At 40.0% G+C, this 13199-nt stretch overlaps 1 protein-coding gene across 1 annotated transcript in view; it reads left to right on the top strand.

Annotated features, from left to right (window-relative positions):
- Nucleotides 1–13199, top strand: part of LOC311487309 (integrin alpha-5-like) — a 42785-nt gene that overhangs the window by 18983 nt on the left and 10603 nt on the right. Inside the window, exons 16-21 of the mRNA XM_084543530.1 lie at nt 689–744; nt 1205–1362; nt 2083–2220; nt 9041–9108; nt 12370–12520; nt 12748–12840. Of these exons, the coding sequence (XP_084399656.1) occupies nt 689–744; nt 1205–1362; nt 2083–2220; nt 9041–9108; nt 12370–12520; nt 12748–12840 (664 nt within the window). The remainder of the gene's footprint in view (nt 1–688; nt 745–1204; nt 1363–2082; nt 2221–9040; nt 9109–12369; nt 12521–12747; nt 12841–13199) is intronic.

The raw sequence follows: 13199 nt of genomic DNA, 5'->3' as shown, positions 1-13199 counted from the left end.
ATTTTGTGTAATGTATCCACATATTATCTGCCCAGTTTTGTAATAATACAAAAAATGATGTGACCCAAGCACAGGACGCACTAGGGAACGAGTCAAAATGAATTAGAAATCTGTTTATTAAACTTATGAACATGGAGAACAAAAGAGTCCAAACAAAAGGGAATCCAACACACGTTAGTCCAACAGAAGAAAAGTCCATTCGAGAAAACAAGGAACCCAGAGAACAGAGAACAACCAAAACTCTGATAATACCATGTAGACACGAGGAAGCACGTGCAATACACAAGGGAAACAGATGAAAATATGTCCACGAAGTAAAACAGAAAGAACATACATGAAAACTCAAACTGAAAGAAAATGAAAAATAAAAGTCAAAAATGGAAACTCACGGGAAAATAACTGTTAAAAACCAAGGGAGTCCAAAATTCAGTCTCCTGACACCCAGTTCAAAATAAGATAATGGTCTGAAGGAGATCATTGTGTCCTATATCTGATCTGACCGGAATCCAGACTGGTGGAGTCTTACAAGACCAATAAGAATCACTTAAAGGGACAGAATTACAGAATATACAGTAAACTGTACAGGACTGTACAATGAATAGGTACTGCTGGAACATCTCTGTAAGGTCAACATGTATGTACATTTCTTAAAAAAACAACTGCTTTTGTGTTTCTGTTACATCTTCAGTGTCAACATCAGTTTCTGCCTGCTGGCTAATGGGAAGCACCTCCCCTCTCATCTAGGTGAGGCGCGCACACACACATGGTCCCCATTACCTTGCTTTCTTTGTGTAGCCACAAGCACGCCGGACCTCACTGCGGTCAATTTGGCAGTTAAGATCAAGATAAAAGAACAATCGTGTAAATACTGGGTAACTCAGTGGGCTCCGGCAGTTTAGAGAAGCGTGTGTGTGTTTATTTGAAGTGAGTGGGTGTGTATTGTCTGTGTTCTTTGCGAAGTTGTTGTCATGTGGTCCACAGCAATGCCCTCTATGTTTTCCTGTATACAGCAGAGAGAACCGAATAGCACAGAAACGTTATTCACAGTAATAAAATTTACCATTGCATTTGGTGAGGCAATCATACTGTACATATCTAAATATACATGTTCATGTGGCATATTGTGTGTGTAATTCAGGCATACACATGTACAAATGATGGGCATATTCACTTTTTTTTAACTGTGCATGTGTGTACTTCCAAGGATTTGTGGTGGCGGTGCAGTTGGACAGTGTGAAGCAGGACCAGAAGGAGTCTATCAGGAGGACTCTGTTCCTGGACAGTCAGCTGCCCAGTCTGGTGAAGACTTTCTACCTCGCTAACGGAGAATCCTTCTGCTATGACAGCAAGATCTATCTGCGGGTCAGTCACAGTAGTTACATTTGCACCTCAATGTCAAGCAAACTTAACTAAATGTGCACATAACAACAAATGTGGACAAAACTGTGATTAAACAAAAACAAATGCTTGTCATCTCTTCATGCCGTTCGCAAATTGTCTGGTTTTTAATCCTGGCCCAGAGGAGCCAGAGGCCTGCTGCTTTTCATTGGAGCCATCTAATCAGAGACTGCCTTGCACCTGCATCTCCAGGTGAATGCAGTTAACTTGTTGGTGGGACAGAGGTTAAAGTCATTTCCGAATAGACAGCGTTTGAAGTTGCTGTTTGAAGTGCTGTTTGAGTTAAAACTACTCCAGCACCAATCTTCTCATCACTCAGTGGAGACCTGATCAAAGATTATGCCCGACAAAGGCACTTATGTCATATGTGTAGATGTTTCCTGTAAGGTATAAGGATAATGGCACTTTGGTCTTTGACAGGATAAAAGAGAGTAGAGTAGACTGCATCCACTCGTCAGTCAACACTTATCTGTCTGTACTGTTTCTTTTTGCCCAGGGGTCACATCACTGTGGTTGCTCAAACACAGAAACTCCAAACACACAACACACATCCTACTTGTAGGATTGTTGCAACATCTGCAATTGATTTTGCAAAACCATTTTCTTGTACATTGACTCGATACTGGATGTCATTTTTCCTTTTCTTCAGTTGCTCACGTAGTCGCCTCTTTCTCTCTGTTGCAGGCTGAGGGGGAGTTTCGGGATAAACTGTCTCCCATTTACATCAGCGTTAACTTCAGTCTGGATCCTCATGCCCCGGTGGACCAGCATGGCCTCAGTCCCATCCTGAATTATCAGACAGAACAGCTCATAGAGAAGAAGGTATGTACGGTAGCGAAACACAGGAAACCACGTGGAATAAACTATAGTCACATTACACATCACATAGTATGTCATGTTATTTACTATCAGTGGCTCCTAGACATTGTTTTGGTGATACACATTGTGACAATACCTACTGTGATAAGATGTTATCACAACTGGCATCTAAAGTATCAGCAACCTGATGAAACAAGCACTTTAATGTAGAGAGTTTAAAGATATGGGTTTTTTTATTTGTCCTTACATGTTTGTAGTGTTGCTTTCGTCAACGAAAACTATGACTAAATATTGTCGTCAACGAACCTTTATCACGTGACTAAAACGAGACGAGACGTAACGTAAATGCTGGTCATGCGACGATGACTATAATTAAATGTATAATGCAATATTGTTGACGAATAAAAACGAGACTAAATGTGGTTTACAAAATAAAAACTATGCTAAAATGTCTCTCCATTTTCGTTGACCAAAACGAGACGAGACGAAATGTTACAACGTCATTTTGTCTTGTTTAGTCGCGTTATTATTATTATTTTGTAGTTTTTCTGTTTCCTGTGTCCAGAGAGCCCGTTTCTCTCGCAGGCGACGTCACTTCCTCAAGCTCCACTCGCGGCATTATTTAGAAGATGCAGCTGCTCCAGTGACTCTGCGACTCTGCGTGAGTACTGAGTAGCGAGAGAACTGTGAGTAGGCTACTGAGTAGCGTGACAGAGAAAGGGAACGATGGCGGGCCAGCCGGGGGTCTTTGGTAGAAGAAGAAGAGAAGACATTTGGAAAAACTTTAAATACACCGAAGTGGAAAATAAAACCGAATGTCTTGTGGTGAAAGATAGGGAGAAGTGCGGCAAATAGTAAATAAATAGTAAAATAAATATGTTGTAAATTCAAATCAGCGTCTTCCGTGTCTGGAATGGATGTATTCTTGAGTCTATAAGGTAACAATAATATAATAAGAACCTTGTTTGAAATGGGTTTGGCTAAAAGAAAATTTTGGTTTTGTCTATACTACAAGGTAGGCTACTTATACTATATTGACTGGGTTAAATAGAATTGCATTACTAAAAAGAGACTAAAATACAATTTTCATTGACTAAAACTAGACTAAATGTCATCAGTTTTCGTTGACTAAGACTAGACTAAATGTCATCAGTTTTCGTCGACTAAAACTAGACGAAAATAGTCATGGATAATTCTGACTAAAATAAGACTAAAATGCTCAGACTTTTAGTTGACTGAAACTTGACTAGACTAAAAAGAGTATGAACATGACTAAAACTAATAAAAACTAAAATGACAGCTTGACACAAAGACTAGACTAAAACTAAAATTAAAACAGGCCGCCAAAAACAACACTACATGTTTGAGAACATGAAATGGAAGTAGAAAGTCAGAAGATTAATCAGTGAGTTAAACTTCGACTACAGATTAATTTTATTCAATTTCAAAAATGCCAAGGGACACTACAGCTCAAATGTCAAGATTTGCAGTTATTTAAAGTGTAATTATGACCAGGTTTTTGATCTTTTGTCAATTAAAACACCGGAAAATGTGTCCTTGTTAAATTTTTACAGTCGTTTGTTCTCCCATTTAATAGACAAAGGGATTAAGATACATTTCACAGTGAATTGAACTGAACTGAATTCAAGATTGTCAGGTTCAATTACACTTTTAAGGGCAAGTCTTTTAGATTTTTTTTATCTTAATATATTAAAAACAATAATGCCTGGTTGTATAGTAATCTTTACCGTGAATTATAAACACATTTAGATCAAATCTGCTAAACAAATTTCAAATCAAAGCCTGTTTTCTTGATTTGTGGATGTGTGTATTAGGTGTTGGTCATCCAATGAGTCTTATTGAGCCACTGCAGAAGAAGAACACACATCAGGCTTGTTGTTTCATGTATTACTGTGAGGATGGTTACAGTTTCTGTGTTCCACACAGACCCGATGTTTTCATCTGCTGCTAATTTTTGTCCTTCTGTTCAGCGGAAGCTTCAGTGGATGTTGAAGTAACATGATTCATGTACGTCCCCAGTTGTTTCCGATGTCTGTTTCCACTGAATATTGCCTTCTATTACTGTGAAGTCTTCCACTTTAGCCAACCGTAATCACGTTTTTGAAGCTTTTTATTTTTCTTGGAGAAATTTTGTATACAGTTTCACCTCAGTTCTCCTTGATAGTTTGAAACGTCTAAGGGATAGGAATTGTCTCTGTGCAGAAATCTCTGTGCAGAATTGTAAAATGTATCTATATATTACATTACCACAGTAAATGTCTAGACCGCACCACTTTTACGGCCACACGTCTTGCATCTTAGGAACCAAACAGATGCTCACCACAACCATTACCAGATGAGAGAGCATAGCAGATGGCATGATGAATACTTTCACAGTACTTTACCAAACAACCTGAAATCATGTACTGCACATATACTGTACAATTTACTCTCCATACTACTTCCACTGTTACAGTTCACAGGAAGTTTATTTGAATGACAAAGGGATGAAAAATAAGGTGAAGAATCATCCTTCATGGTTAGAAGCTAGGGGTAAGCTCTGATAGTTCATGATCTGCTTACTACACTCTGCTCTATCTTGGTGTTGGTTTGTGTGTGTTTCATTCACTTAAGAATTGGAAGGCTTATAGAGGACTGGCGAGTCATGGCTCTGCAAAAACACAGAGGGAGGACTGACAGCTCCATTTGGGTGGGGCGGTGCTCAGCTCTCAGACATCTGGTTGTGGTTTGTTTATGTATGTTGCCAGTGCTTGACTACACCAGGCAAGAGCCAGAGTCTGAAAACGTGCACGTTTATGTGAGTGATATAAGGTGAAGTGTGTATGTGATGTGGGTGGGTGTGTGTGCATCATGTGCTTGTAATTGGCTTTTTTTTTTTTTTTTTTTTTTTTAACAAAGTAGACAGTCTTTTTTTTTCAGCCCAGAAGCCATTGTTGTTCTTTCTTCCAACAAAAATACATTTAAAAACTAAAAAAAGGCAAAATTCTGATTCTGTACTATTTTTAATCTGCAACTGAAGCAAACTTTCCAGTCCAGATCACATTCAGATTTTAATGACTCATCAGAAAATTGTTTACCTGTAATAAATAGGCTGTGTCTCAAGTTTCCAGAAGAGCATTTCTGACTGAGTAGCGTTGTGAAACATGGCATCAGAACTCAATGAAAGCATCCAAAGTCTATGCTATTGCTATTCTCAGTGGCTAGATATCTGAAGGTATGGAAACTTTTTGTTAATGGAAACTAGATGAGACGATCAGTACATGAAGCTCTGATCATATTATTTGCTAGATGATAAACGCAAGAGTCTAATCAGGGAAGGTCCCGTCAAATCGCCAATCTCAGGGGGAAGCAGAGATAAACACTTGTGGTGGGCTAAGACATTTCACAGTGATGATGGAAAAAATAACTACTTTCTTACAAATCCTAGTGAGACTTGTGGCAATGTATGGATATGATATGAAACATAGTGAAAAGAGAGGGAATATTCAAATCTGTGGTGTTGGACACCTGGAGGAATGGACACCATCTTGATGGTGGAGAAGTAGCACTCTGTTTTCAGAGACATGCTACACCTTCTGGTTTACATGTTTGTGACAAGGGATTCATAGTGCAGCAGGATAATGACCTCAAACACATCTTATTCTTTTTCTTATGTCAACTACAGTGATGCTCTGGAGAGAGGTGGGAGTGCTATGGAGTCAGTGATTTTACGCTTTGGTCAACAACTTGAGCCCTATTGTTTAATCCTTTGTGTTTTCATGTTGGCAAATTAGTGCAAAGAGCCTTAAGCACTTTCTGTTTGCAGCCTACCCACTGATGTACAGACAACTGTCACTGGATTAGTTTGATAGTGAAGTAAACAGATGTTGATTCTCAGTCTTTTTTCCGAAGCAGATTTATGGATTTGTTTGTTTGCAGTGGACGTCACAGATGATTGCATTCTCAGAAACCATAATGTCTGTGTGCTCATATTTGATTGAGTTGTTGTGACTCACGAAGTATTTGATGGAAGTTGCAGCAATCAGATGGTAAAGGTTTTAACGTTGCTGCCTCTGTGAAATGTATAACACCGTTAGGGTTAGGTCCAGCTGTAGCTCCAGCTGTTGACCGTGTTGGTGAGCGAGCCTCACAACAAAAACTTCCTGTTGGGTTTAGAACATAAGGATGCCCATGTCCTTCATCAGTATATTTGAATCTCATGCATTTGTTTCCCCAACACTGAACTCACCCATGCCTCCCCACTGATGCATTCCTAACAATTTGAAAACCTCTACTCCATGCTAACCTTTTTGTTTACATGTAGAGTCATTCCAGGCTCACATGCTGACAGTGCTGCAGGCTCCAGATCCTCACGGCCTTCGACAAGATAAACAGTTGCGAGTCATAGGTGGAGAGACTGATGGACATGCATGTGTCTGCTGTTGTGGACAGCCTTGCTGCTGTGTCTCTTCAGTCATTTAAATGGAATAGATATGACTGAAGTTCACTGCGTCCAGCAAATGCTGCATACAATAAAGTAATTTAAAGAAATTGAAGACAATGAATCACAGCTGAAGGGCTGTTAAAAACAAGACATGAATGCAGTGATGCAGCAATTCATTTCATATTAGGTCACTGCTGGGTGTGGTCACAGTGCAACCAACCACAATTCTGACCACATCAGCAGCTGAAGTAATAGTTTCATTATGTCAGACCCCTTTATTCACACTGTTAATGGCTTTTCACTAATCACCATTTAATGGATTTACTTTCTATAATGTTATTATTATGTTGTCTGTGTTTATGTTGTGCTGTCTGCATACCTGCACAGAATCGTCTATAACTATGTCTGTCTAACAGAAATAACCTTCTATCAGGTCCTGGAAGACATGCACTGCTGTGTGTACCTGACAATGAAAGTCAGCAGCTCTTTTCATGTCTTTTCCTAACGTCCACTCCTTACATTACAAAAGTAATACACCAAAACATGTTCATCTTCCACTTTTTCTGTACAGTCCTCTCTTGTGGGGCGCAGTGTGACAAGAGCTCACTCAGCTTTTGTTGTCTTGTTGGTGGAGAGCCAGACTGTGTTGCAGAAGGAATTTCTTGAATGCTGTCATAGCAAAGACATGGAGATAGATCTAAACCACAGAGACAGTGAAACACAGTCCTCCCAAAGAGACACACTTAGGACCAACTAAATCTTTCTACATTCAGTATGTCTCTAGATGTACTACATTACTGAGCTTATGTACTCATATTCAGTAACTTCTCAAGTGTTTGCAGTTACCTAGTATATGAATCTTTATTGCACCATGAGCATTTAGATAATTTATATATTTTGAGGGCAGTCGCCTTTGTCATCTTCATCTACTGTTTTTATTAGAGATCTTCTTGATTTTATTTTATTTTCCTAGTTAGATGTTATGACAGTAGCTGATTATCTATTGCACATTCTTGAAACTGCTACTATAATTTCTAATTTCTTAATAAATTCTTAAGAGGCTTAATAATTCACTGCCTGGAAGTCAGAAGAACTACCTTGCCCACAAATCTTTTGTGGCCAAAAGTTGGTCTGGAATCGTTCCCCTGGGAACTGATTATGTTCTGCCAAAGATTCTGTCAAATTGTTTGGGCAGCCCTTATGTGGTGATGGACAGAAGAGTAACAGTGACACAGTTATCCATGTCATCAGAGCGCCGTGGAGTTGAATATGTTTGGCTCTGATTGGTTGTCAGACGATCCAGTTGCGTGCCGAGATACTCTTTTCCCTATATCAGTTGAAACACGCCCCATAATGAAATCCAAACTTCATAACCTGACTAATATTGAGTCCAGGCTAATAATTCACTATAATTAGTTGCTTTACAATATAATGTTTTGTCTTTTAAGCTGCAGGACAACAAAGGTGACATGGATTAAAGATATGGATAAAAGAAATGAAAAGTATTTAGAGGGAAGATAGGATAAGTTTGGGGTTGTCACTTGGTCTCAGTAAGTCTGTTACCCAGCATGCGTGCTCGCGTGTGTCTGGTGTTAAATGACCTCTCGAGTCCTGAATAAATGTAAAACTGGAGAGCTGAAGGAGGACTCTCCACTGAGACACTGTTAACCATTGCCAGGCTGATTCTTTGCTCTTTTGCAGCATTCTTTTGGAATCTAATGTTTCCCATATGTTGGAGAGATGAGGCCATGCATCAATGATGGTATGGAGCTATATGGGAGTACGGAAAGACGAAGCAGGAAAGGAGAAAAGAAAAAAGAACAAAGCAAACGCATACACTGGAAAAGACAATATTGCCGAATCAAACTGCATTCATCTTTCACTGTGGTTTTTACCAAGTCATCTGTCACGTTAGAGGCAAATGAACCCCTTTTCTCTTTTGAATGTGAGGTTTTCTCTCTTTTTGATGGAGTCTTGTTACGCAAAAATGTAGTACTTGTTTAGATGGAATTCAGAATCCTTTCATTTTCCTAAACCTTCAGCATGTTCTCTTTGTTCTTCCCTTTCTTCTTGCCCACATGTAAAGCACATCTTACTTTTATTGTGCAAACATGAAAGGATACAGTTTTCTCACAACCTCCTGGCATCTGGTTGTTGCAAATATTGTTACAGTTTTGTGCATATGTGGAGGGTATGTATAGGCTGTGTCCTCTCTTATCCTTTCATTAAATCATGAATCTGGTGTTCTGGCTTCTGTAAACATCCACTTCCTCCAAAGCTTTTCTCTCCCCATACCTTTGGACTCATTCGCCCACAGTCTCTCACTCCTCCTTCCTCCATTTATCTCTGTCCATTTTTTCTTTTTTTTTTCTTTCTTAGGCCCAGATACAGCTCGATTGCGGTGAGGACAACATCTGCGTCCCTAACCTCCAGCTGGCTGTTTATGGGTGAGAGGAAGTCACCTTTCTGTTCTGTCACTTTACCTGATTTAACAAACACAGCTCAAACCCTGCGGCAATGCAATGCTAAACCACCAGTTAAGTCCCTCAGCGACTTATATTATATAACAGAAATTCAACTTATACCAAAGGGGTTTGCACATCAATCAGACATAGAGCTTTCATTTAGGGTCGTGTTTATGGCCACCCAACAATGTCAAGTCCAGTATTCACTCTCTTTTTAGCTCGGTGTTAAGCCATGATCTTCAGCTAGTTGTTAACTTTGTCCGTGGGGTATTTGTGCTGGGCAGGTATTATACAATGATCTGAAAACAACCACTGTGAGAGTGATATAATCATTCATTAATACACAGGATTGGATGTTACAATCCCTTGTGCCAAAATCCCAGGCAAAACACGTTTAGAGGCCCTGTCCAACTGAGAAACCCTAACAAACCTACAGTCATGTGATATGACTCTTAACCTACAATCTAAACGAACTAAGTAAAGGCTTGTATGGCCCGCTCAGCAGCAGAGGCTAACTCAAAAGTTGTGAAATATAAGCTACCCAAATGCTGCTGGCTAGATTAACCTACAGTCTAAATGAACTAAGTAAATGCTGCTGGCTTGTATGTCCCGCTCATCAGCAGAGGCTAACTCAAACCTTGTGAAATATAAGCTAACCAAATGCTGCTGGCTAGCTTAACCTACAATCTAAGTGAACTAACCAAATGCTGCTGGCTAGCTTAACCTACAATCTAAATGAACTAACCAAATGCTGCTGGCTAGATTAACCTACAATCTTACTTAGTTTAGTAAACTAAGTAAATGCTGCTGGCTTGTAGGCCCACAGAGCAGCAGAGGATAATTCAAACCTTGTGAAATATAAGCTAACCTAACGCTGCTGGCTTGTATGGCCCACTCAGCAGCTAACCAAACAAAGAAATATCGCTACTCAACCAACATGAAGACATCAAGATACCTGGCCTAGTCACCAGCAGTATGCAGCATGTCATTGGGGTTTTCAAGTGGGCACCTCCCTTCACCGATGTTTCGTTAAGTTAGGCCCACGACACGTCGAGAAGGCTTAACAGTGAATTCCAGCGTCCTGGAGTCACCCCCCTCCACGCTGCCACTGCAAAACCCCGTTAACAACTAATATTTCAATAATTAGCCTAGTCCAAACAAATCTACCGTGGATAAAATAATAATAAACAATGTAATTTGTTTAAAATAACTAAGAGAGCTAGCAACTGTGTCTTCATTTGTGTGGGTTTAGGGTTAGGGAGCAGTCTTACTCTGACGGCTTTTGACAGCCACAGCATGCAGAGGCAGGGAATATGAGGGTGTAGACCATTCCGGCCTGAACAACAAACTATGAGTCACGTGGCATGCTTCTCAAACACAATTTTACCAAGACACCTCAGTTATGCATCATTTTAAAGAGCTCAAGTAAACGACATTACTCAGAGCACACAATGAGATAAATAAAGATTCAAACTTATTTACTACATGGGAACACCTCTGTGCCTTACCACACTGCAGTCACTTTATGAAAGCATGACATAAGCATGCATCTTCTGAAGTTGTTTATTAAATGTACCTGTGATATAACTATAATTAAGATGAGATAGTTTAACACGACAGTGAGTTTTGAAATATTAAGAGTGGAATGAATGAATGTGAATGCTATACAAGGAAATGAAATGAAGGGCTGTACTTCATTTCAATCAATAAAAATAGATGTAGTTTCAGTGCATAACATGTCTGCACTGATACAGCTCTGAAGGAAAGATTCCTTACTCTTGGCACAGTTTCATATCATCATTAATTTATCATGTATCACTGCTTGTGAATGGATACCAGACAGATATTTGTCTCAGTCCTCTTGCAAAGCGAACGCTCACGCCCAGACGTTCTCCTGTCAGCCAGGGAGCTCTGTTCTGAGGAGTGTTTTGCATTACATGGCCATGTGATTTCTCTTAGCTGCAGAAATACAATCAGTGCTAAGACTTTCCCATGAAAAGTCAAAGATCTGCATTTGCAATTGCCACGGGACGAAACTCGAATGATTCAGCACTTTGACTGAATTTCCCCTCACTGAACACGCTGTAAGACACCGCATTTTTCTCCGGGCTCGCCAAGAATTTGCAAACAGTGGGATGTTTAACATTCACAACCCAAACGTCTGTCACTGTGTTTTAGTTGAATCTGGCTTCAATTATGCTTTTATGAGCTTCATGATCCACTTTTTTTTCCATTCGATAGGAAATTCGATATTTCAACTTCTCAGCCTGTATGTGTATTCTCTGCATTGGTAGAGGGTTGATATTATGGTATCAGTGTTGCTTCCTCTGCATTTTCTAAATTCACCCGGGCCAAATTAAAATCATCTGGTGCTTGTCTTACCTAGCGAGGGGTCACTGCGTCCAGACCCTGAGAAGACGGGGGGGAGGGGAGGAGGAAGTGTAATGAAAGAAGAACTCCAATTCCAACCCTCAACCAGACTCCTTTCTCCCCTTTCTGCTCAATAGAAACATGAATTTACTACCACCAAGTGGACCCGGTGGGGGAGGGTTGGAGTTGGAGAGTGTCGAGAGGATTTATCACTACGCTGAAAATGTGTTTGCACACAGGGGCGTCACTGTGAACATGTAGAATAAGGTGGGGGTCTGTTTCCTGAGACAAATAGCAGTGATCAGATTTGGGTAATTTCCCAGGTCGGTCATGGACAGATATTCAGGGAAAAATGGCCTTTGGGGATTGTCTTAAACAGAGATGCATTGTGTTGAAAGACTGCGTGTCCCTGCTTTTCATTACGTTTTATGCTCTTCTCAGGCATTTTGGTTATGCCCTGCACCGAGTGCCTTCAAACAGATGGCAACAGAGGTAGTGCAAATTAAACTGTGCCAGCATAGTAAACGGAAGCTGTTTTCAGTCACTTTGATTGGAGACTGAAAAAAAATGTCATGGGAAAAACAACTAAAGAAAGATGCTATGGGAATAGTATTAGTTTCCCAGGTATATCTCATGGTTGAGATGTGTGAGTGGAAAATTAAAGAGGTTAAGGATGCAAAAAATCATGTTCGAGCCTGAATTGTTGGCCACATTTAACTGCAGAGTCTGTTCCAGTCTACTTCAGCTGGTGTTGACAGTCAGCAGATAAAATCATACCATTTGTGCCAAAATTTGGACGGAGCAGTTTCTATTTAGGCAAAAATCACACAAAAAGGATCAGATCAGCACATTGTTGTGGTTCTCTTTTCACAGTGACAGAAGAGAGGTTTACCTGGGCGATGAAAACACCTTGAGCCTGACTTTCCATGCAGAGAATGTTGGAGAGGGAGGGGCGTACGAAGCCGAGCTCTATGTGACTCTTCCTCCAGAGGCCGACTACAGCGGGATAGCACGCAACAACGTGGTGAGGAGGACCGTGTTCTCTGTAATTATGCGTTATCTTTAGTGAACACTTGTTGATGTGTGTATATGATATAACAAAGACTAAACAAAATAAAAAACCAAACAGGGAGCATCTTAAAACTTCTGAAAATCTTTATTATAGAAGCTGGCTGTCCACTAAGATATTTGACATTTAGTGTCCTGATATGAATGAGTTGATAGAATTTCACGTGTTTTTGCTCTTTCCAGACTTTGACCCAGCTGACGTGCAGCTACGAGGCCGAAAACCAGACCCGCTATCTCGTGTGTGATCTGGGAAACCCCATGAAGTCTGGTACCAGTGTAAGAGCCGGCAAAGTTCATGTGTTGTTTTTGGCCCCTTTCAAGTTTTGCGTCTCAGTACAATTAAGCCAAGTCAACTCCCGTAATTCACACACACACAAACTCAACATGTTTCTGCACAGATGTGATGAAACGTTGCTTTTATGTAGAAAGAATATTCCTTGGGTTCCAAAAGTCAATATCTGAGACAGACAATGAGCTGAGTTTTTTTTTTTTTACAACTATTTACTTAAAATCTGCTTCTCGTAACTTTTCATCAATATTAAATGAGACTTATTCAACTACGTTATTGGCCTGAATATTTTGGAACTAAACCGAAAGTAAGACATCACTTTTATTTGTCATGTTTTTCTGTGGTT

Source organism: Chelon labrosus (assembly GCF_963514085.1).
Source record: "Chelon labrosus genome assembly, chromosome: 4".
In the NCBI taxonomy this organism is placed as follows: domain Eukaryota; kingdom Metazoa; phylum Chordata; class Actinopteri; order Mugiliformes; family Mugilidae; genus Chelon; species Chelon labrosus.
This window is presented reverse-complemented; position numbering and strand designations above follow the sequence as displayed.